General features: G+C 44.9%; 1 protein-coding gene across 1 annotated transcript in view; it reads right to left on the reverse strand.

Moving 5' to 3' along the window:
- LOC135536252 (dynein axonemal heavy chain 6-like) overlaps positions 1–22,641 on the reverse strand; it is a 132,547-nt gene that overhangs the window by 106,675 nt on the left and 3,231 nt on the right. Inside the window, 15 exon segments of the mRNA XM_064962617.1 lie at positions 5,691–5,846; positions 6,116–6,241; positions 6,455–6,565; positions 7,607–7,726; positions 7,728–7,769; positions 9,845–10,073; positions 10,230–10,334; positions 10,433–10,605; positions 11,612–11,824; positions 11,904–11,954; positions 14,274–14,413; positions 17,105–17,117; positions 17,472–17,559; positions 19,714–19,835; positions 22,350–22,478. Of these exon segments, the coding sequence (XP_064818689.1) occupies positions 5,691–5,846; positions 6,116–6,241; positions 6,455–6,565; positions 7,607–7,726; positions 7,728–7,769; positions 9,845–10,073; positions 10,230–10,334; positions 10,433–10,605; positions 11,612–11,824; positions 11,904–11,954; positions 14,274–14,413; positions 17,105–17,117; positions 17,472–17,559; positions 19,714–19,835; positions 22,350–22,478 (1,818 nt within the window).

Consider the following 22,641-nt stretch of genomic DNA (forward strand, 5'->3'; position numbering starts at 1 on the left):
TACAACGGGTTAATGGATGGAGAGATCCTAGAGAGAGACATACAACGGGTTAATGGATGGAGAGATCCTAGAGAGAGACATACAACGGGTTAATGGATGGAGAGATCCTAGAGAGAGACATACAACGGGTTAATGGATGGAGAGTTCCTAGAGAGAGACATACAACGGGTTAATGGATGGAGAGATCCTAGAGAGACACATACAACGGGTTAATGGATGGAGAGATCCTAGAGAGACATACAACAGGTTAATGGATGGAGAGATCCTAGAGAGAGACATAATGGGTTAATGGATGGAGAGATCCTAGAGAGAGAGACATACAACGGGTTAATGGATGGAAAGATCTAGAGAGATACTAGAGAGAGACATACAACGGGTTAATGGATGGAGAGATCCTAGAGAGAGATACAGCGGGTTAATGGATGGAGAGATCCTAGAGAGAGACAACAACGGGTTAATGGATGGAGAGATCCTAGAGAGAGACAACAACGGGTTAATGGATGAAAAGATCCTAGAGAGAGACAATGGCTTAATGGGTGGAGTGATCCTAGAGAGATCCTAGAGACATACAACGGGTTAATGGATGGAGAGATCCTAGAGAGACACATACAACGGGTTAATGGATGAAAAGATCCTAGAGAGAGACATACAACGGGTTAATGGAAGGAGAGATCCTAGAGAGATACAACAGGTTAATGGATGGAGAGATCCTAGAGAGATCCTAGAGACATACAACGGGTTAATGGATGGAGAGATCCTAGAGAGATACAACAGGTTAATGGGTGGAGAGATCCTAGAGAGATCCTAGAGAGATACAACAGGTTAATGGATGGAGAGATCCTAGAGAGAGACAACAGGTTAATGGATGGAGAGATCCTAGAGAGATCCTAGAGACATACAACGGGTTAATGGATGGAGAGATCCTAGAGAGATCCTAGAGAGAGACATACAAAGGGTTAATGGATGGAGAGTTCCTAGAGAGAGACATACAACGGGTTAATGGATGGAGAGATCCTAGAGAGACACATACAATGGGTTAATGGGTGGAGAGATCCTAGAGAGATACAACAGGTTAATGGATGGAGAGATCCTAGAGAGAGACAACAACGGGTTAATGGATGGAGAGATCCTAGAGAGATACAACAGGTTAATGGGTGGAGAGATCCTAGAGAGATCGTAGAGAGATACAACAGGTTAATGGATGGAGAGATCCTAGAGAGAGACAACAGGTTAATGGGTGGAGAGATCCTAGAGAGATACAACAGGTTAATGGGTGGAGAGATCCTGGAGAGATCCTAGAGAGAGACAAAGGGTTAATGGATGGAGAGATCCTAGCGAGATACAACGTGTTATTGGATGGAGAGATCCTAGAGAGATACAACAGGTTAATGGGTGGAGAGATCCTAGAGAGACATACAACAGGTTAATGGGTGGAGAGATCCTAGAAAGATCCTAGAGAGACGAGAGACAATGGCTTAATGGGTGGAGAGATCCTAGAGAGATACAACAGGTTAATGGGTGGAGAGATCCTAGAGAGATCCTAGAGAGATACAACAGGTTAATGGGTGGAGAGATCCTAGAGAGATCCTAGAGAGAGACAATGGCTTAATGGGTGGAGTGATCCTAGAGAGATCCTAGAGAGATACAACAGGTTAATGGGTGGAGAGGAGAGATCCTAGAGAGATACAACAGGTTAATGGGTGGAGTGATCCTAGAGAGATCCTAGAGAGATACAACAGGTTAATGGGTGGAGAGATCCTAGAGAGAGACAGACAATGGGTTAATGGGTGGAGAGATCCTAGAGAGATCCTAGAAAGAGACAATGGGTTAATGGGTGGAGAGATCCTAGAGAGATCCTAGAAAGGACAATGGGTTAATGGGTGGAGAGATCCTAGAGAGATCCTAGAAAGAGACAATGGGTTAATGGGTGGAGAGATCCTAGAGAGAAAGAGACAACAGGTTAATGGGTGGAGAGATCCTAGAGAGATCCTAGAGAGAGACAATGGCTTAATGGGTGGAGTGATCCTAGAGAGATCCTAGAAAGAGACAATGGGTTAATGGGTGGAGTGATCCTAGAGAGATCCTAGAAAGAGACAATGGGTTAATGGGTGGAGTGATCCTAGAGAGATCCTAGAAAGAGACAATGGGTTAATGGGTGGAGAGATCCTAGAGAGATCCTAGAGAGAGACAATGGCTTAATGGGTGGAGTGATCCTAGAGAGATCCTAGAAAGAGACAATGGGTTAATGGGTGGAGAGATCCTAGAGAGATCCTAGAAAGAGACAATGGGTTAATGGGTGGAGTGATCCTAGAGAGATCCTAGAAAGAGACAATGGGTTAATGGGTGGAGAGATCCTAGAGAGATCCTAGAAAGAGACAATGGGTTAATGGGTGGAGAGATCCTAGAGAGATCCTAGAAAGAGACAATGGGTTAATGGGTGGAGAGATCCTAGAGAGATCCTAGAGAGATCCTAGAGAGATCCTCGAGAGACAATGGCTTAATGGGTGGAGTGATCCTAGAGAGATCCTAGAGACAGACAACAAGTTAGTGGGTGGAGAGATCCTAGAGAGAGACAACAGGTTAGTGGGTGGAGAGATCCTAGAGAGAGACAATAGGTCAGTGGGTAGAGAGATCCTAGAGAGACAACAGGTTGGTGGGTGGAGAGATCCTAGAGAAACAACAGGTTAGTGGGTGGAGAGATCCTAGAGAGACAACAGGTAAGTGGGCGGAGAGATCCTAGAGAGACAACAGGTCAGTGGGTAGAGAGATCCTAGAGAGAGACAACAGGTTAATGGGTAGAGAGATCCTAGAGAGACATACAATTGGTTAATGGATGGAGAGATCCTAGAGATCCTAGAGAGACATACAACAGGTTAATGGATGGAGAGATCCTAGAGAGATCCTAGAGAGGCATACAATAGGTTGATGGATGGAGAGATCCTAGAGAGATCCTAGAGAGAGACAACAGGTTAATGGGTGAAGAGATACTAGAGAGATACAACAGGTTAATGGGTGGAGAGATACTAGAGAGACACAACAGGTTAATGGGTGGAGAGATCCTAGAGAGACACAACAGGTTAATGGGTGAAGGATCCTAGAGAGAGAGTTAATGGGTGGAGAGATACTAGAGAGAGACACAACAGGTTAATGGGGAAGAGATCCTAGAGACACAACAGGTTAATGGGTGAAGAGATACTAGAGAGATCCTAGAGAGACACAACAGGTTAATGGGTGAAGAGATCCTAGAGAGACACAACAGGTTATGGGTGAAGAGATCCTAGAGAGATCCTAGAGAGATACAACAGGTTAATGGGTGAAGAGATCCTAGAGAGATCCTAGAGAGATACAACAGGTTAATGGGTGAAGAGATCCTAGAGAGATCCTAGAGAGAGACAACAGGTTAATGGGTGAAGAGATCCTAGAGAGATACAACAGGTTAATGGGTGAAGAGATCCTAGAGAGACACAACAGGTTAATGGGTGAAGAGATCCTAGAGAGACACAACAGGTTAATGGGTGAAGAGATCCTAGAGAGACACAACAGGTTAATGGGTGGAGAGATCCTAGAGAGATCCGAGAGAGATACAACAGGTTATGGGTGAAGAGATCCTAGAGAGACACAACAGGTTAATGGGTGAAGAGATCCTAGAGAGACACAACAGGTTAATGGGTGAAGAGATCCTAGAGAGACACAACAGGTTAATGGGTGAAGAGATCCTAGAGAGATCCTAGAGAGACACAACAGGTTAATGGGTGAAGAGATCCTAGAGAGACACAACAGGTTATGGGTGAAGAGATCCTAGAGAGACACAACAGGTTAATGGGTGAAGAGATCCTAGAGAGACACAACAGGTTAATGGGTGAAGAGATCCTAGAGAGAGACACAACAGGTTAATGGGTGGAGAGATCCTAGAGAGATACAACAGGATAATGGGTGGAGAGATCCTAGAGAGATACAACAGGATAATGGATGGAAAGATCCTAGAGAGATACAACAGGTTAATGGGTGAAGAGATCCTAGAGAGACACAACAGGTTAATGGGTGAAGAGATCCTAGAGAGATCCTAGAGGCATACAACAGGATAATGGATGGAAAGATCCTAGAGAGATACAACAGGTTAATGGGTGAAGAGATCCTAGAGAGACACAACAGGTTAATGGGTGGAGAGATCCTAGAGAGATACAACAGGTTAATGGGTGAAGAGATCCTAGAGAGATACAACAGGATAATGGGTGAATAGGTCCTAGAGAGACACAACAGGATAATGGATGGAAAGATCCCACAGAGACAAAACGTGTTTGTGGAATTTCTTTCCTTCTTAATGCATTTGAGCTCATCAGTTGTGTTGTGACAAGGTAGGAGTGGTATACAGAAGATATCCCTATTTGGTAAAAGACCAAGTCCATATTATGGCAAGAACAGCTCAAATAAGCAAAGAGAAACTACAGTCCATCATTACTTTAAGACATGAAGGTCAGTCAATCAGGAAAATTAAGAACTTTGAAAGTTGCTTCAAGTGCAGTCGCAAGAAAGGAGGAAAGGAAGACCCAGAGTTACCTCTGCTACAGAGGACAATATCATTAGAGCTACCAGCCTCAGAAATTGCAGCCCAAATAGATGCTTCACATAGTTCAAGTAACAGACATCTCAACATCAACCGTTCAGAGGAGACTAAGTAAATCAGGCCTTTGTGGTCGAATTGCTGCAAAGAAACAACTACTAAAAGGACACCAATAAGAAGAGACTTACTTGGGCCAAGAAACACGACCAATGGACATTCGACTGGTGGAAATCTGTCCTTTGGTCTGAAGACTCAAAATTTTAGATTTTTGGTTCCAACCGTCATGTCTTTGTGAGACGCAGAGTAGGTGAACGGATGATCTCTGCATGTGTGGTTCCCACAGTGAAGCACGGAGGAAGAGGTGTGATGCTGTGGGGGTGCTTTGCTGGTGAAACTGTCTGTGATTTACTTAGAATTCAAGGCACACTTAACCAGCATGGCTACCACCACATTCTGCAGCGATACGCCATCCCATCTGGTTTGAACTTAGTAGGACTATTTGTTTTTCAACAGGACAATGACCCAACACACCTCCAGGCTGTGTAAGGGCTATTTGACCAAGAAGGAGAGTGATGGAGTGCTGCATCAGATGACCTGGCAACCACATTACCAAACCTCAACCCAGTTGAGATGTTTTGGGATGAGTTGGACCGCAGAGTGAAGAGCAGCCAACAAGTATTCAGCATATGTTGGAACTCCTTCAAGACTGTTGGAAGGTGAAGCTGGTTGAGAGAATGCCAAGAGTGGGCAAAGCTGTCATCAAGGCAAAGGGTGGCTACTTTGAAGAATCTCAAATATAAAGTATATTTTGATTTGTTTAACTTTGAGACACGGGGGAACATGGGCATGCTAATCAAGGCATTCTGACACATGTTTCCCAACGTCGTGCTTTTCTGATTTCCCCATACAGTCTGATGAGTGAAAATGTCCCGAAGTGCAGGTGCGCGCGCACACACACACACACACACACACACACACACACACACACACACACACACACAATCATGCACAGAAGGATACCATCTGCAATGTCTTAGACTGTTGCTTTGATACATTGTTTGTTACTGTGTGTGTGTGTGTGTGTGTGTGTGTGTGTGTGTGTGTGTGTGTGTGTGTGTGTGTGTATTACCGTGAGTGGGGTGATGACGAGGCGAGGGCAGGCCCCTAGGTATTCATATCCATAGATGTAGGTGGACAGAGCCATCCTGGCCACACAGTTATCTAGGTCCAAGTCCCAGTAGTAACGCAGCTGCCTCTGCCACTCAAAGTTACTGCTGGAGTCAACCTACACACACACACACACACACACACACACACACACACACACACACACACACACACACACACACACACACACACACACACACACACACACACACACACACACACACACACACACACACACACACAGAGCCTTGGTCACTAATCAAGGCCAAATAAACAGGACATAAACTGTTATTTTTGATCAGACAAGTTGGATTTATGTAAAACAATATTTTTTGAATGAACTACACTTCCCATGATGCAGTGGGTGGTTTGCAGTCCTTACAGTACCTTCCGGGCCACGAGGTCTGTGACAATGTCCCTGGCGTGCACGTCTACGGTGATGAGAGCTGTGATGATGTTACGGTGCAGGGTGGGGAGTTGGCCTCGAACCAGGGCTGCTAGGGCATTCAGCCTCTATAGACAGACAGACAGACAGACAGATAGATAGACAGACAGACAAGTAGGGAGGCAGGCAGACAGACAAGCAGACAGACAGACAGACACGAGGAGAATCATCAAATGATAAAAAAACCAAAGTATTTCTATGAAGATCTATGAAAACATCTCTGTGTCAAGGTGTTGTCACCACTGTAGGCTGTTGAAAACAGTCATTGTGGACAGTCGTACATCAATGTTGACATATTCAAAGTCCTGCAGGGCCATGAAGTGGTCGTGGTCTCCCTCCAGACAGCCGTCCAGGTCTCTGCACCACATCAACTGACTGATAGTTAACACCACCTGGTGGACACAGAGGAACACTGCAGCTGGACATTAATGTCTTACAGACACCTGCTAGTTAACACCACCTGGTGGACACAGAGGAACACTGCAGATGGACATTAACCTCTTCCAGACACCTGATAGTTAACACCACCTGGTGGACACAGAGGAACACTGCAGATGGACATTAACCTCTTACAGACACCTGATAGTTAACACTACCTGGTGGACACAGAGGAATACTGCAGCTGGACATTAACCTCTTACAGACACCTTAACACCACCAGACACCTGATAGTTAACACCACCTGGTGGACACAGAGGGACACTGCAGCTGGACATTACCTCTTACAGACACCTGATGGTTAACACCACCTGGTGAGACCAGATGACTGCAGTGGACATTAACCTCTTACAGACACCTGATAGTTAACACCACCTGGTGGACCAGAGGAACACTGCAGCTGGACATTAACCTCTTCCAGACACCTGATAGTTAACACCACCTGGTGGACCAGAGGAACACTGCAGCTGGACATTAACCCTTACAGACACCTGATAGTTAACACCACCTTCAGGTGGACCATGACTGCAGCTGGACATTAACCTCTTACAGACACCTGATAGTTAACACCACCTGGTGACACCAGACCAGGAACACTGCAGCTGGACATTACCTCTTACAGACACCTGATGGTTAACACCACCTGGTGGACACAGAGGAATACTGCAGCTGGACCTTAACCCTTAACACAGACACCTGATAGTTAACACCACCTGGTGGACACAGAGGAATACTTACAGACACCTGATATTAACACCTACCTTGGACACAGAGGAATACTGACACCAGGTAGTTAACACCACCAACACCACCTAGGTAGGAATTCATTCATTTCAGAGGAGACCATGACCAGCTCTGGTATTCACATTCTCCTTAGGTGTGTGTGTGACCAGTATATTACCACCTGGTCCTTCAGAGTGAGACCATGACCAGTATATTACCTCTGTGTCTCCTTCAGGTGAGTGTGTGTGTGTGTGTACCTACCCTGTGTGTACCTGTGAGGGGTGTCCAGCCACCACCCATTAACGTTCTTTGCTCTGGTAGTCAGGATGGAGGCCTTGCTGACGGCGGAGGGAAGAGAACATGGCCTCCTCTACTTTGAGACCCAGCCAGTCCTATTACGTTACCACTCTCCTTCAGACCTTTAGCCAGGCCCACCTACACACACACAGAATGAGACACACACAAATACACACCAAATATTGTAATGGAAGTCAAGGATTACATTTTATTACACTTTTCCATCTTGACATCTGAAGATCCATCGCCAGTGATAGTGAAACAATCAACAGAGACAGACAGGGACATGACCAGTATATTACCTACCTTCTCTCCTTCAGGTGAGACCATGACCAGTATATTACCTACCTTCTCTCCTTCAGGTGAGACCATGACCAGTATATTACCTACCTTCTCTCCTTCAGGTGAGACCATGACCAGTATATTACCTACCTTCTCTCCTTCAGGTGAGACCATGACCAGTATATTACCTACCTTCTCTCCTTCAGGTGAGACCATGACCAGTATATTACCTACCTCCTCTCCTTCAGGTGAGACCATGACCAGTATATTACCTACCTCCTCTCCTTCAGGTGAGACCATGACCAGTATATTACCTACCTTCTCTCCTTCAGGTGAGACCATGACCAGTATATTACCTACCTCCTCTCCTTCAGGTGAGACCATGACCAGTATATTACCTACCTCTCTCCTTCAGGTGAGACCATGACCAGTATATTACCTACCTTCTCTCCTTCAGGTGAGACCATGACCAGTATATTACCTACCTCCTCCTTCAGGTGAGACCATGACCAGTATATTACCTACCTCCCTCTCCTTCAGGTGAGACCATGACCAGTATATTACCTACCTCTCTCCTTCAGGTGAGACCATGACCAGTATATTACCTACCTCTCTCCTTCAGGTGAGACCATGACCAGTATATTACCATACCTTCTCTCCTTCAGGTGAGACCATGACCAGTATATTACCTACCTTCTCTCCTTCAGGTGAGACCATGACCAGTATATTACCTACCTTCTCTCCTTCAGGTGAGACCATGACCAGTATATTACCTACCTTCTCTCCTTCAGGTGAGACCATGACCAGTATATTACCTACCTCCTCTCCTTCAGGTGAGACCATGACCAGTATATTACCTACCTTCTCTCCTTCAGGTGAGACCATGACCAGTATATTACCTACCTTCTCTCCTTCAGGTGAGACCATGACCAGTATATTACCTACCTTACCTACCTCTCCTTCAGGTGAGACCATGACCAGTATATTACCTACCTTCTCTCCTTCAGGTGAGACCATGACCAGTATATTACCTACCTTCCTCTCCTTCAGGTGAGACCATGACCAGTATATTACCTACCTCTCTCCTTCTGAGACCATCTCTCCTTCAGGTGAGACCATGACCAGTATATTACCTACCTTCTCTCCTTCAGGTGAGACCATGACCAGTATATTACCTACCTTCTCTCCTTTAGGTGAGACCATGACCAGTATATTACCTACCTTCTCTCCTTCAGGTGAGACCATGACCAGTATATTACCTACCTCCTCTCCTTCAGGTGAGACCATGACCAGTATATTACCAGGGACCAGTAGGCCTACCTTCTCCTTCAGGTGAGACCATGACCAGTATATTACCTACCACTCTCTCCTTCAGGTGAGACCATGACCAGTATATTACCTACCTCCTCTCCTTCAGGTGAGACCATGACCAGTATATTACCTACCTTCTCTCCTTCAGGTGAGACCATGACCAGTATATTACCTACCTTCTCCTTCAGGTGAGACCATGACCAGTATATTACCTACCTTCTCCTTCAGGTGAGACCATGACCAGTATATTACCTACCTTCTCTCCTTCAGGTGAGACCATGACCAGTATATTACCTACCTTCTCCTTCAGGTGAGACCATGACCAGTATATTACCTACCTTCTCTCCTTCAGGTGAGACCATGACCAGTATATTACCTACCTTCTCTCCTTCAGGTGAGACCATGACCAGTATATTACTACCTTCTCTCCTTCAGGTGAGACCATGACCAGTACCTCCTCTCCTTCAGGTGAGACCATGACCAGTATATTACCTACCTTCTCTCCTTCAGGTGAGACCATGACCAGTATATTACCTACCTTCTCCTTCAGGTGAGACCATGACCAGTATATTACCTACCTTCTCTCCTTCAGGTGAGACCATGACCAGTATATTACCTACCTTCTCTCCTTCAGGTGAGACCATGGCCAGAATGTCGTTGCTGTAGACCTTCTCCTGCTCTCCGTCTGCAGGCTGCGTTGTCATGGTGCCGGGGGGCGGAGGGGGCAGCAGGGCGAACTCCAGGCGGGCGATAGCATCAAAACACTTCCTGAGGTGGGGCTGGACGGCCTGGGGGTTCCTGGTCTGAGCCAAGATCTCCAGGAGCTCATCGTTGGACAGGAAGTAGAACCTGGGAACGGTACAGAGAGACGGACGCGTTGATTCATGAAGTGTCTTCCAACATTTCACCACAGGGAACATCACAACACAGTGAGACTTAACCAAGTGGTTCAGATGTTGACCACCAATCCTGGTCCTAGAGAGATACATGCAGACAACACAGTACCTGGGGAAGATGACTCTCTTGGACTCCAGGTAGGCCTCCAGACACTTCTGGATCTGGTCTAGCAGGGCGTTGTTGTTCTGGAAGATCTCCAGCAGACCTGTAGAGAGACAAAGAGAACAGGGGAGGGGGGTGACACGTCCCACTCTTCCTCAGGAGGGAGGAGTGAGGGTGGGTGTGAGGGAGAGAGAGGGAGTTACCTGGGTGTAGCAGCCCTCAGAGCATTGGGAAGCCTGTTGACCTTCCTCATAATCTCCTTCCAGGACTTGTCCACCTGGAGGAACATCTTGGCTTCAGCAGGAAGCTGTCTCTGGATGTCTGGAGCACTGAAGATACTCTCCAGATACAGCCAGTTACGCTGACAAGTCAGCCACTCTTCCTACAGGAGGGAGGGAGGGAGGGAGGGAGGAGGGAGGGAGGGGAGGGGGGGGTTATATTCTGGAACACTGAAGATACTCTCCAGATACAGCCAGTTACGCTGACAAGTCAGCCACTCTTCCTACAGGAGGGAGGGAGGGAGGGAGGGGAGGTTATATTCTGAACACTGAAGATACTCTGCAGGTACAGCCAGAGAGAGAAAGTAAGAAAGACAAGAAAGAACAAAATGAAGAGGAGAGAGAGAAGGGGAGGGGAGAAGGAGGAGAGAATTACCTAGCATTTGATACATGACCATTAGCATTTGATACATGACCATTAGCATTTGATACATGACCATTAGCATTTGATACATGACCATTAGCATTTGATACATGACCATTAGCATTTGATACATGACCATTAGCATTTGATACATGACCATTAGCATTTGATACATGACCATTAGCATTTGATACATGTCCATTAGCATTTGATACATGACCATTAGCATTTGATACATGACCATTAGCATTTGACCATTTGATAGACCATTAGCATTTGATACATGACCATTAGCATTTGATACATGACCATACATGCATTAGCATTTGATACATGACCATTAGCATTTGATACATGACCATTAGCATTTGATACATGACCATGACCATTAGCATTTGATACATGACCATTAGCATTTGATACATGACCATTAGCATTTGATACATGACCATTAGCATTTGATACATGACCATTAGCATTTGATACATGACCATTATGCATTTGATACATGACCATTAGCATTTGATACATGACCATTAGCATTTGATACATGACCATTAGCATTTGATACATGACCATTAGCATTTGATACATGACCATTAGCATTTGATACATGACCATTTGATACATGACCATTTGATATAAAACAGCATCATCACACAGTCCCATCCATCTGATCTGGTCTCTAGTCTCTCACCTGGACTTTAGCCAAAACAGTAAATGAATGTGATTGGTCTGGGTCTCACCAGTGTCTGGCTGAAGAGGTTGAGCTGCCTCTGCCACTCGTCTACTCTGGTCTTGATGGGGCCGACGTAGCGAGAGGACGCCACCGTGGCCATGTTGATGGTACTGTCATCCAGCAGCACCTGGATGTCATCCGTTCCTCCCAGGATGAACAGGTCTTTAGAGTCCCGGTGGGAGAGAACCGGAAACTCCGTGCTCTTCCAGGAATCCTCAACCTGCACAGTGGGCTTGACTTTAGACAATAGGAATGACAGGAAGTAGGACTCCAACATGTTCTTCCTGGGTCTGTCCTACCTTTTTAAGGATGGTCTCCAGCGATGCCTCTCCTGAAGCCTGTCCTGACACCTGGAAGAGGAGAACCAGACTGGGTCAAACACTTCACTGTACTGCTTCTGTTTGGCCTGGTTCACCTGCTACAACGGAATGGATACATACAACTACATCAACACGTCTGTGGTTGGTACCTCCTGTATGTCCATGTCATAGCAGACGTTACCTCCTGTATGTCCATGTCATAGCAGACGTTACCTCCTGTATGTCCATGTCATAGCAGATGTTACCTCCTGTATGTCCATGTCATAGCAGAGGGAGGGTGGTACCTCCTGTATGTCCATGTCATAGCAGATGTTACCTCCTGTATGTCCATGTCATAGCAGATGTTACCTCCTGTATCGCAGACGTTACCTCCTGTATGTCCATGTTATAGCAGATGTTACCTCCTGTATGTCCATGTCATAGCAGAGGGAGGGTGCCTGTATGTCCATGTCATAGCAGATGTTACCTCCTGTATGTCCATGTTATAGCAGATGTTACCTCCTGTATGTCCATGTTATAGCAGATGTTACCTCCTGTATGTCCATGTCATAGCAGACGTTACCTCCTGTATGTCCATGTCATAGCAGATGTTACCTCCTGTATGTCCATGTTATAGCAGATGTTACCTCCTGTATGTCCATGTCATAGCAGACGTTACCTCCTGTATGTCCATGTCATAGCAGATGTTACCTCCTGTATGTCCATGTCATAGCAGATGTTACCTCCTGTATGTCCATGTCATAGCAGATGTTACCTCCTGTTGGTCCATGTCATAGCAGATGTTACCTCCTGTATGTCCATGTCATAGCAGATGTTACCTCCTGTATGTCCATGTCATAGCAGATGTTACCTCCTGTTGGTCCATGTCATAGCAGATGTTACCTCCTGTATGTCCATGTCATAGCAGAGGGAGGGTGTTACCTCCTGTTGGTCCATGTCATCACAGCAGATGTTACCTCCTGTATGTCCATGTCATAGCAGGTGTTACCTCCTGTATGTCCATGTCATAGCAGACGTTACCTCCTGTATGTCCATGTCATAGCAGACGTTACCTCCTGTATGTCCATGTCATAGCAGAGGGAGGGTGTTACCTCCTGTATGTCCATGTCATAGCAGAGGGAGGGTGTTACCTCCTGTATGTCCATGTCATAGCAGATGTTACCTCCTGTATGTCCATGTCATAGCAGAGGGAGGGTGTTACCTCCTGTATGTCCATGTCACAGCAGACGTTACCTCCTGTATGTCCATGTCATAGCAGAGGGAGGGTGTTACCTCCTGTATGTCCATGTCATAGCAGATGGAGGGTGTTACCTCCTGTATGTCCATGTCATAGCAGAGGGAGGGTGTTACCTCCTGTATGTCCATGTCATAGCAGAGGGAGGGTGTTACCTCCTGTATGTCCATGTCATAGCAGAGGGAGGGTGTTACCTACTGTATGTCCATGTCATAGCAGAGGGAGGGTGTTACCTCCTGTATGTCCATGTCATAGCAGATGTTACCTCCTGTATGTCCATGTCATAGCAGAGGGAGGGTGGTACCTACTGTATGTCCATGTCATAGCAGAGGGAGGGTGTTACCTCCTGTATGTCCATGTCATAGCAGATGTTACCTCCTGTATGTCCATGTCATAGCAGAGGGAGGGTGTTTCCTCCTGTATGTCCATGTCATAGCAGAGGGAGGGTGTTACCTCCTGTATGTCCATGTCATAGCAGAGGGAGGGTGGTACCTCATGTATGTCCATGTCATAGCAGATGTTACCTCCTATATGTCCATGTCATAGCAGCGTGGCTCCTGTATGTCCATGTCATAGCAGATGTTACCTCCTGTATGTCCATGTCATAGCAGAGGGAGGGTGGCTGTATGTCCATGTCATAGCAGAGGGAGGGTGGTACCTCCTGTATGTCCATGTCATAGCAGATGTTACCTCCTGTATGTCCATGTCATAGCAGAGGGAGGGTGTTACCTCCTGTATGTCCATGTCATAGCAGAGGGAGGGTGTTACCCTGTATGTCCATGTCATAGCAGATGGAGAGTGTTCTCCTGTATGTCCATGTCATAGCAGAGGGAGGGTGTTACCTCCTGTATGTCCATGTCATAGCAGAGGGAGGGTGTTACCTCCTGTATGTCCATGTCATAGCAGATGGAGAGTGTTACCTCCTGTATGTCCATGTCATAGCAGAGGGAGGGTGTTACCTACTGTATGTCCATGTCATAGCAGAGGGAGGGTGTTACCTCCTGTATGTCCATGTCATAGCAGAGGGAGGGTGTTACCTCCTGTATGTCCATGTCATAGCAGAGGGAGGGTGTTACCTCCTGTATGTCCATGTCATAGCAGAGGGAGGGTGTTACCTCCTTCATCTCTCTGTAGCTGAAGATGTTGAGTCCCTCCAGAGAGGCCAGACATCTCCAGGAGACTGGCCTCATGACGGCCTCCAGAATCTCCCAGTGTCTGCCCTTCAGACACGGGTTCAGGTCCATGATCATGGGAGCTGGAGGGAGAAAAGACCACATATTTTGTACACAGCCAGGTGAATATACACACACACACAGCCAGGTACACCCAGACCACACACACACCCACAGCCAGGTAACACACAACAACACACCCACAGCCAGGTCAACATCATATCACACATCACCCACAGCCAGAGACACACACACACACACCCACAGCCAGGTAACACACACACACACACACCCGCAGCCAGGTAACACACACACACCCACAGCCACACACAGACACTCACAGCCAGGTCAACTGGAGCCAGGTAACACACACACACACACACACCACATCATACACACACACACACACCCACAGCCAGGTCATCACAGCCAGGTAACACAAACACACACAACACACGTTACACACACCCACAGCCAGGTAACACACACACACACACCCACAGCCAGGGAACACACACACACACACACACAGCCACACACACACACACCCACAGCCAGGTAACACATCACACACACCCACAGCCAGTAACACACACATGTTACACACACCCACAGCCAGGTAACACACACACACACACACAGCCAGGTAACACGACACACACTGGAGCCAGGTACGCACACACACACAGCCACACACACACCCACAGCCATACACCCACAGCCAGGTAACACACACACACACACCCACAGCCAGGAACCATACACACACCCACAGCCAGGTAACACACACACACACACACCCACAGCCAGGTAACACACACACACACACACCCACAGCCAGGTAACACACTCACCCGCAGCCAGGTAACACACACACACCCACAGCCAGGGTACACACACACACAGCCAGGGAACACACACCCACAGCCAGGTAACACACACACGTTACACACACCCACAGCCAGGTAACACACACTTACACACACCCACAGCCAGGTAACGCACACACACACACCCACAGCCAGGTGACCTGGGCACACAGCCAGGTAACAGACACACGTTACACACACCCACAGCCAGGTCCACACACAGCCAGGTAACACACATACACATAGCCAGGTAACACACACACACACACACAGCCAGGTAAGACACACACACACCCACAGCCAGGTAACACACACACACACACACACCCACAGCCAGGTAACACACACGTTACACACACCCACAGCCAGGTAACACACACACCCACAGCCAGGTAACACACACACAGCCTGTACACACACCCACAGCCAGGTAACACGCACACACACCCACAGCCAGGTAACACACACACACGTTACACACCCACAGCCAGGTAAACACACACACACACACAGCCAGGTAACACACACGTGTACAAAACATTAGCAACACCTTCCTAATATTGAGTTGCACCTTCTGAACTCAGAATAGTCTCATTCGTCAGGACATGGACTCTACAAGGTGTTGAAAGATTTCCACAGGGAACTGTTAGTTGACTCCAATGCATACAGTCGTGTCAGAGTTGGCTGGATGTCCTTTGGGTGGTGCATCATTCTTGTTACACACAGGAAAATGTTGAGCGTGAGAAACCCAGCAGCGTTGCAGTTCTTGAACACAAACTGGTGCACCTGGCACCTACTACCATACTGTTCAAAGGCACTTAAATCACTTGCCCATTCACCCTCTGAATGACACACAGACACAATCCATGTCTCAATTGTCTCGAGGCTTAAAATCCTTCTTTAACCCATCTCCTCCCCTTCATCTACTCTGATTGAAGTGGATTTAACAAGTGACATCAATAAGGGATCATAGCTTTCACCTGGTCAGTCCATGTCATGGAGAGAGCAGGTGTTCCTAACATTTTGTACACTCATGAATATACAGTACATTACAGACCGTAACAAAAAACAACCTTCTGTCACACATCATATCGACATCACCTGGAGAGAGTCATCCTACACAACACACATCATATCAACATCACTGGAGAGAGTCATCCTACACAACACACATCATATCGACATCACCTGGAGAGAGTCATCCTACACAACACACATCATATCGACATCACCTGGAGAGAGTCATCCTACACAACACACATCATATCGACATCACCTGGAGAGAGTCATCCTACACAACACACATCATATCGACATCAACTGGAGAGAGTCATCCTACACAACACACATCATATCGACATCAACTGGAGAGAGTCATCCTACACAACACACATCATATCGACATCACCTGCAGAGAGTCATCCTACACAACACACATCATATCGACATCAACTGCAGAGAGTCATACACAACACACATCATATCGACATCAACTAGAGAGAGTCATCCTACACAACACACATCATATCGACATCAACTGGAGAGAGTCATCCTACACAACACACATCATATCGACATCAACTGGAGAGAGTCATCCTACACAACACACATCATATCGGCATCAACTGGAGAGAGACACAACACACATCATATCGACATCAACTAGAGAGAGTCATCCTACACAACACACATCATAGACATCAACTGGAGAGAGTCATCCTACACAACACACATCATATACATCAACTGGAGAGTCATCCTACACAACACACATCATATCGACATCACCTGGAGAGAGTCATCCTACACAACACACATCATATCGACATCAGGAGGAGTCATACACAACACACATCATATCGACATCACCTGGAGAAGACACAACACACATCATATCGACATCACCTGGAGAGTCATCCTACACAACACACATCATATCGAATCACCTGGAGAGAGTCATCCTACACAACACACATCATATCGACATCACCTGGAGAGAGTCATCCTACACAACACACATCATATCGACATCAACTGGAGAGTCAGGTACACAACACACATCATATCGACATCACTGGAGAGAGTCATCCACACAACACACATCATATCGACATCACCTGGAGAGAGTCATCCTACACAACACACATCATATCGATCAGGAGAGAGTCATCCTACACAACACACATCATATCGACATCACCTGAGAGAGTCACACAACACACATCATACCTTCTCTCTCATGCCCTCAACACTTTGAGTCGTGGAACCACACTGTGGGTGGCAGGCCTTTCTCCAGCTGGTTACTACACTTGGCATACTTATTGACCTGGGCACAGAGTCTCTGGGTCCTCAAACTTACACTGGGAGGGAGAGAGAGAAGGGCAGGTGGAGTATGCTATTGTTACTACATACACTGAGAAGACAGGTGGAGTATACTACTGTTATTACATACACTGAGAAGAGGTGGAGTATACTACTGTTATTAAATACACTGAGAAGAGGTGGAGTATACTACTGTTATTAAATACACTGAGAAGACAGGTGGAGTATACTACTGTTATTAAATACACTGAGAAGACAGGTGGAGTATACTACTGTTACTACATACACTGAGAAGACAGGTGGAGTATACTACTGTTACTACATACACTGAGAAGACAGGTGGAGTATACTACTGTTATTACATACACTGAGAAGACAGGTGGAGTATACTACTGTTATTAAATACACTGAGAAGACAGGTGGAGTATACTACTGTTACTACATACACTGAGAAGACAGGTGGAGTATACTACTGTTATTAAATACACTGAGAAGACAGGTGGAGTATACCACTGTTATTACATACACTGAGAAGCCAGGTGGAGTATACTACTGTTATTACATACACTGAGAAGACAGGTGGAGTATACTACTGTTACTACATACACTGAGAAGACAGGTGGAGTATACTACTGTTACTACATACACTGAGAAGACAGGTGGAGTATACTACTGTTATTACATACACTGAGAAGACAGGTGGAGTATATTACTGTTATTACATACACTGAGAAGACAGGTGGAGTATACTACTGTTACTACATACACTGAGAAGACAGGTGGAGTATACTACTGTTACTACATACACTGAGAAGACAGGTGGAGTATACTACTGTTATTAAATACACTGAGAAGACAGGTGGAGTATACTACTGTTACTACATACACTGAGAAGACAGGTGGAGTATATTACTGTTATTACATACACTGAGAAGACAGGTGGAGTATACTACTGTTACTACATACACTGAGAAGACAGGTGGAGTATACTACTGTTACTAAATACACTGAGAAGACAGGTGGAGTATACTACTGTTATTAAATACACTGAGAAGACAGGTGGAGTATACTACTGTTATTACATACACTGAGAAGACAGGTGGAGTATATTACTGTTACTACATACACTGAGAAGACAGGTGGAGTATACTACTGTTACTACATACACTGAGAAGACAGGTGGAGTATACTACTGTTACTAAATACACTGAGAAGACAGGTGGAGTATACTACTGTTATTACACACACTGAGAAGACAGGTGGAGTATATTACTGGTATTACATACACTGAGAAGACAGGTGGAGTATACTACTGTTACTACATACACTGAGAAGACAGGTGGAGTATACTACTGTTACACTGAGAACATACACTGAGAAGACAGGTGGAGTATACTACTGTTACTACATACACTGAGAAGACAGGTGGAGTATACTACTGTTATTACATACACTGAGAAGACAGGTGGAGTATATTACTGTTACTACATACACTGAGAAGACAGGTGGAGTATACTACTGTTACTACATACACTGAGAAGACAGGTGGAGTATACTACTGTTACTACATACACTGAGAAGACAGGTGGAGTATACTACTGTTACTACATACACTGAGAAGACAGGTGGAGTATACTACTGTTACTACATACACTGAGAAGACAGGTGGAGTATACTACTGTTACTACATACACTGAGAAGACAGGTGGAGTATACTACTGTTATTACATACACTGAGAAGACAGGTGGAGTATACTACTGTTATTACATACACTGAGAAGACAGGTGAGAGTTACTACATACACTGAGAAGACAGGTGGAGTATACTACTGTTATTACATACACTGAGAAGACAGGTGGGTTATTACAACTACAGGTGTTACTGTACATACACTGAGAAGACAGGTGGAGTATACTACTGTTACTACATACACTGAGAAGACAGGTGGAGTATATTACTGTTATTACATACACTGAGAAGACACGTGGAGTATACTACTGTTATTACATACACTGAGAAGGAAGACACACAGGCAAAATCGTATTAACTTTTGCAGTGTGGTCAGAATGCAAAAGGTGAGACTTTGAGACAGCGAAGAATAGAGGAACAACCCCCTTTGTCAGAAGTGTATGGTAGGGAACACAGTGTTTTGTGTGTGATATCTAACCCCCTGCATGGTTCCATACTGTACCTCCATCCAGAGGGGCCTGCAGGGCGTCCCACTCCTCCAGAGAGTCCCACAGCAGCTGTTTCAGTCAGAGAGTGGACCTCCGCACTCAGCTCCTCTAACGCCTCGTACTTAGTCACCTCCACCTACAGAGGTCAGGGGTTAGAGGTTAGAGAGGGGTCACTGAGCTCTTCTAACGCCTCATACCTAGTCACTTCCACCTACAGAGGTCCGGGGTTAGAGCTCAGAGAGGGGTCACTCATCTCCACTAACGCCTCATAGTTAGTCATGTCCACCTACAGAGGTCAGGGGTTAGAGGTCAGAGAGTGGTCACTGAGCTCTTCTAACGCCTCATACCTAGTCACCTCCACTTACAGAGGCAAGGGGTTAGAGCTCAGAGAGGGACGACTCATCGCCACTAACGCCTCGTACTTAGTCACCTCAACCTACAGAGGCAAGGGGTTAGAAGTCAGAGAGGGACGACTCATCTCCACTAATGCCTTGTACTTAGTCACCTCAAACAACAGAGGTCAGGGGTTAGAAGTCAGAGAGGGACGACTCATCGCCACTAACGCCTCGTACTTAGTCATCTCAACCTACAGAGGCAAGGGGTTAGAGCTCAGAGAGGGACGACTCATCGCCACTAACGCCTCGTACTTAGTCACCTCAACCTACAGAGGCAAGGGGTTAGAAGTCAGAGAGGGACGACTCATCTCCACTAACGCCTCGTACTTAGTCACCTCAACCTACAGAGGTCAGGGGTTAGAAGTCAGAGAGGGACGACTCTACTTGAGGGTAGTGGACACGACGGGTGCCAAGGCCAGGGAGAAAGGGGTCAATCAGGGATAGAGAATATAGGCATCCTTTGAAAGAGACACCTAATCTGAATTGCCTCAATCAATGCACATCCAGGTGTGAAAAAGTGCCAAAGGGAAAATACTTAAACGTACAACAGTAAGTTACTCTACATTTAACTAATCTGTTTCTCTCAAGGAACAATGGTGAAAAGTGGTGTTTTACTGTCCTCTAGTGGTCAGAAGACATACTGTATCCTATTATTCGGCATCTCTGTATTGAATCGTATAGTATTGTATTGTATAGTATTGTATTGTAGAATATTGTATAGTATGGTATAGTACGGTATAGTATGGTATTGTATAGCATGGTATTGTATTATATCGTATTGTATAGTATGGTATTGTATAGTATTGTATTGTAGAACATTGTATTGTATAGTATGGTACTGTAGAATATTGCATTGTATAGTATAGTATGGTATAGTATGGCAATGTAGAATATTGCATTGCATAGCATAGTATAGTATGGTATGGCATAGTATAGTATTGTAAAGTATTATATAATATTGTATTGTATAGTATGGTATTGTATAGTGTAAGTCGCTCTGGATAAGAGCGTCTGCTAAATGACTTAAATGTAAATGTATAGTATTATATAGTATGTCGTTGTATAGTATTGTATAGTATGGTCTAGGGTAGTATGGTGTAGCATAGTATGGTATTGTAGAATAGTGCATTGTATAGTATGATATAGTATAGTATGGTATAGTACTGTGTTGTATAGTATGGTTTAGCATGGTATAGAGTATGGTAGTGTATTGTATAGTATGGTTTAGCATGGTATAGTATGGTAGTGTATTGTATAGTATGGTATAGTATGGTATCGTATAGTATGGTATTGTAGAATATTGTATTGTATAGTATGGTATAGCATAGTATGGTATTGTATGCTATTGTATAGTATTGTATAATATGGTATAGTACGGTATAGTATGGTATAGTACGGTATAGTATGGTATTGCATAGTATTGTATAGTATTGTAGAACATCGTATTGTATAGTACCGTATAGTATGGTATTGTATAGCCTGGTATTGTAGAATCTTGTATTGTATAGTATAGTATGGTATTGCATAGTGTTGTATTAGTATTGTAGAATATCGTATTGTATAGTATCGTATAGTATGGTATTGTATAGCCTGGTATTGTAGAATTGTGTATTGTATAGTATAGTATGGTATCGTATAGTATGGTATTGTATAGTATTGTATTGTAGAATATTGTATTGTATAGTATAGTATGGTATCGTATAGTATGGTATTGCATAGTATGGCATTGTATAGTAGGGTGTAGTATGGTATAGTATTGTGTAGTATTGTAGAATATTGTATAGTACCATCTAGTATGGTATTGTATAGTATGCTATTGTATAGTATTGTATAGTATGATATAGTATATTATTGTATTGTATAGTATGGTATAGTATGGTATTGTATATTATTGTATTGCAGAATATTGTATAGTATAGTATGGTATTGTATAGTATGGTAGTGTAGAATATTGTATTGTGTAGTATGATATAGTATGGTATTGTATATTATTGTATTGCAGAATATTGTATTGTATAGTATAGTATGGTATTGTATAGTATGGTATTGTACTGTATAGTATAGTATGGTATAGTATGGTAATGTAGAATATTGTATTGTATAGTATAGTATGGTATTGTATAGTATTGTATAGTATAGTATGGTATTGTATAGTATGGTATTGCATTGTATAGTATAGTATTGTATAGTATGGTATAGTATGGTACTGTAGAGTATTGTATTGTATAGTATGGTATTGTATAGTATAGTAGAACCTTGAAGTTCTTCTGGAACGATTTGTACTGGAAGGCCTGGTTCTGCAGCTCGTCTATGGAGACCTGGACCTCGTCCAGCAGCAGACGGACCTTGGGACGCTCAGCGTTGATGTCCATGATCTGATTGTTCTGGGGAGCAGAGATCAACACATACACACAGTTATACATGGATCAGGGACGGGCAACTGTTTTACTCCCAGCAAAATGTCACCTAGGGCCCCAAAAGGCAAGGGCCGGCTCTGCCTGCGTGTGTGGGTATGGATGTTAATTTGACCTTTATTTAACCAGGCAA

Source organism: Oncorhynchus masou, unplaced genomic scaffold, assembly GCF_036934945.1.
Source record: "Oncorhynchus masou masou isolate Uvic2021 unplaced genomic scaffold, UVic_Omas_1.1 unplaced_scaffold_584, whole genome shotgun sequence".
Classification (NCBI taxonomy): Eukaryota; Metazoa; Chordata; class Actinopteri; order Salmoniformes; family Salmonidae; genus Oncorhynchus; species Oncorhynchus masou.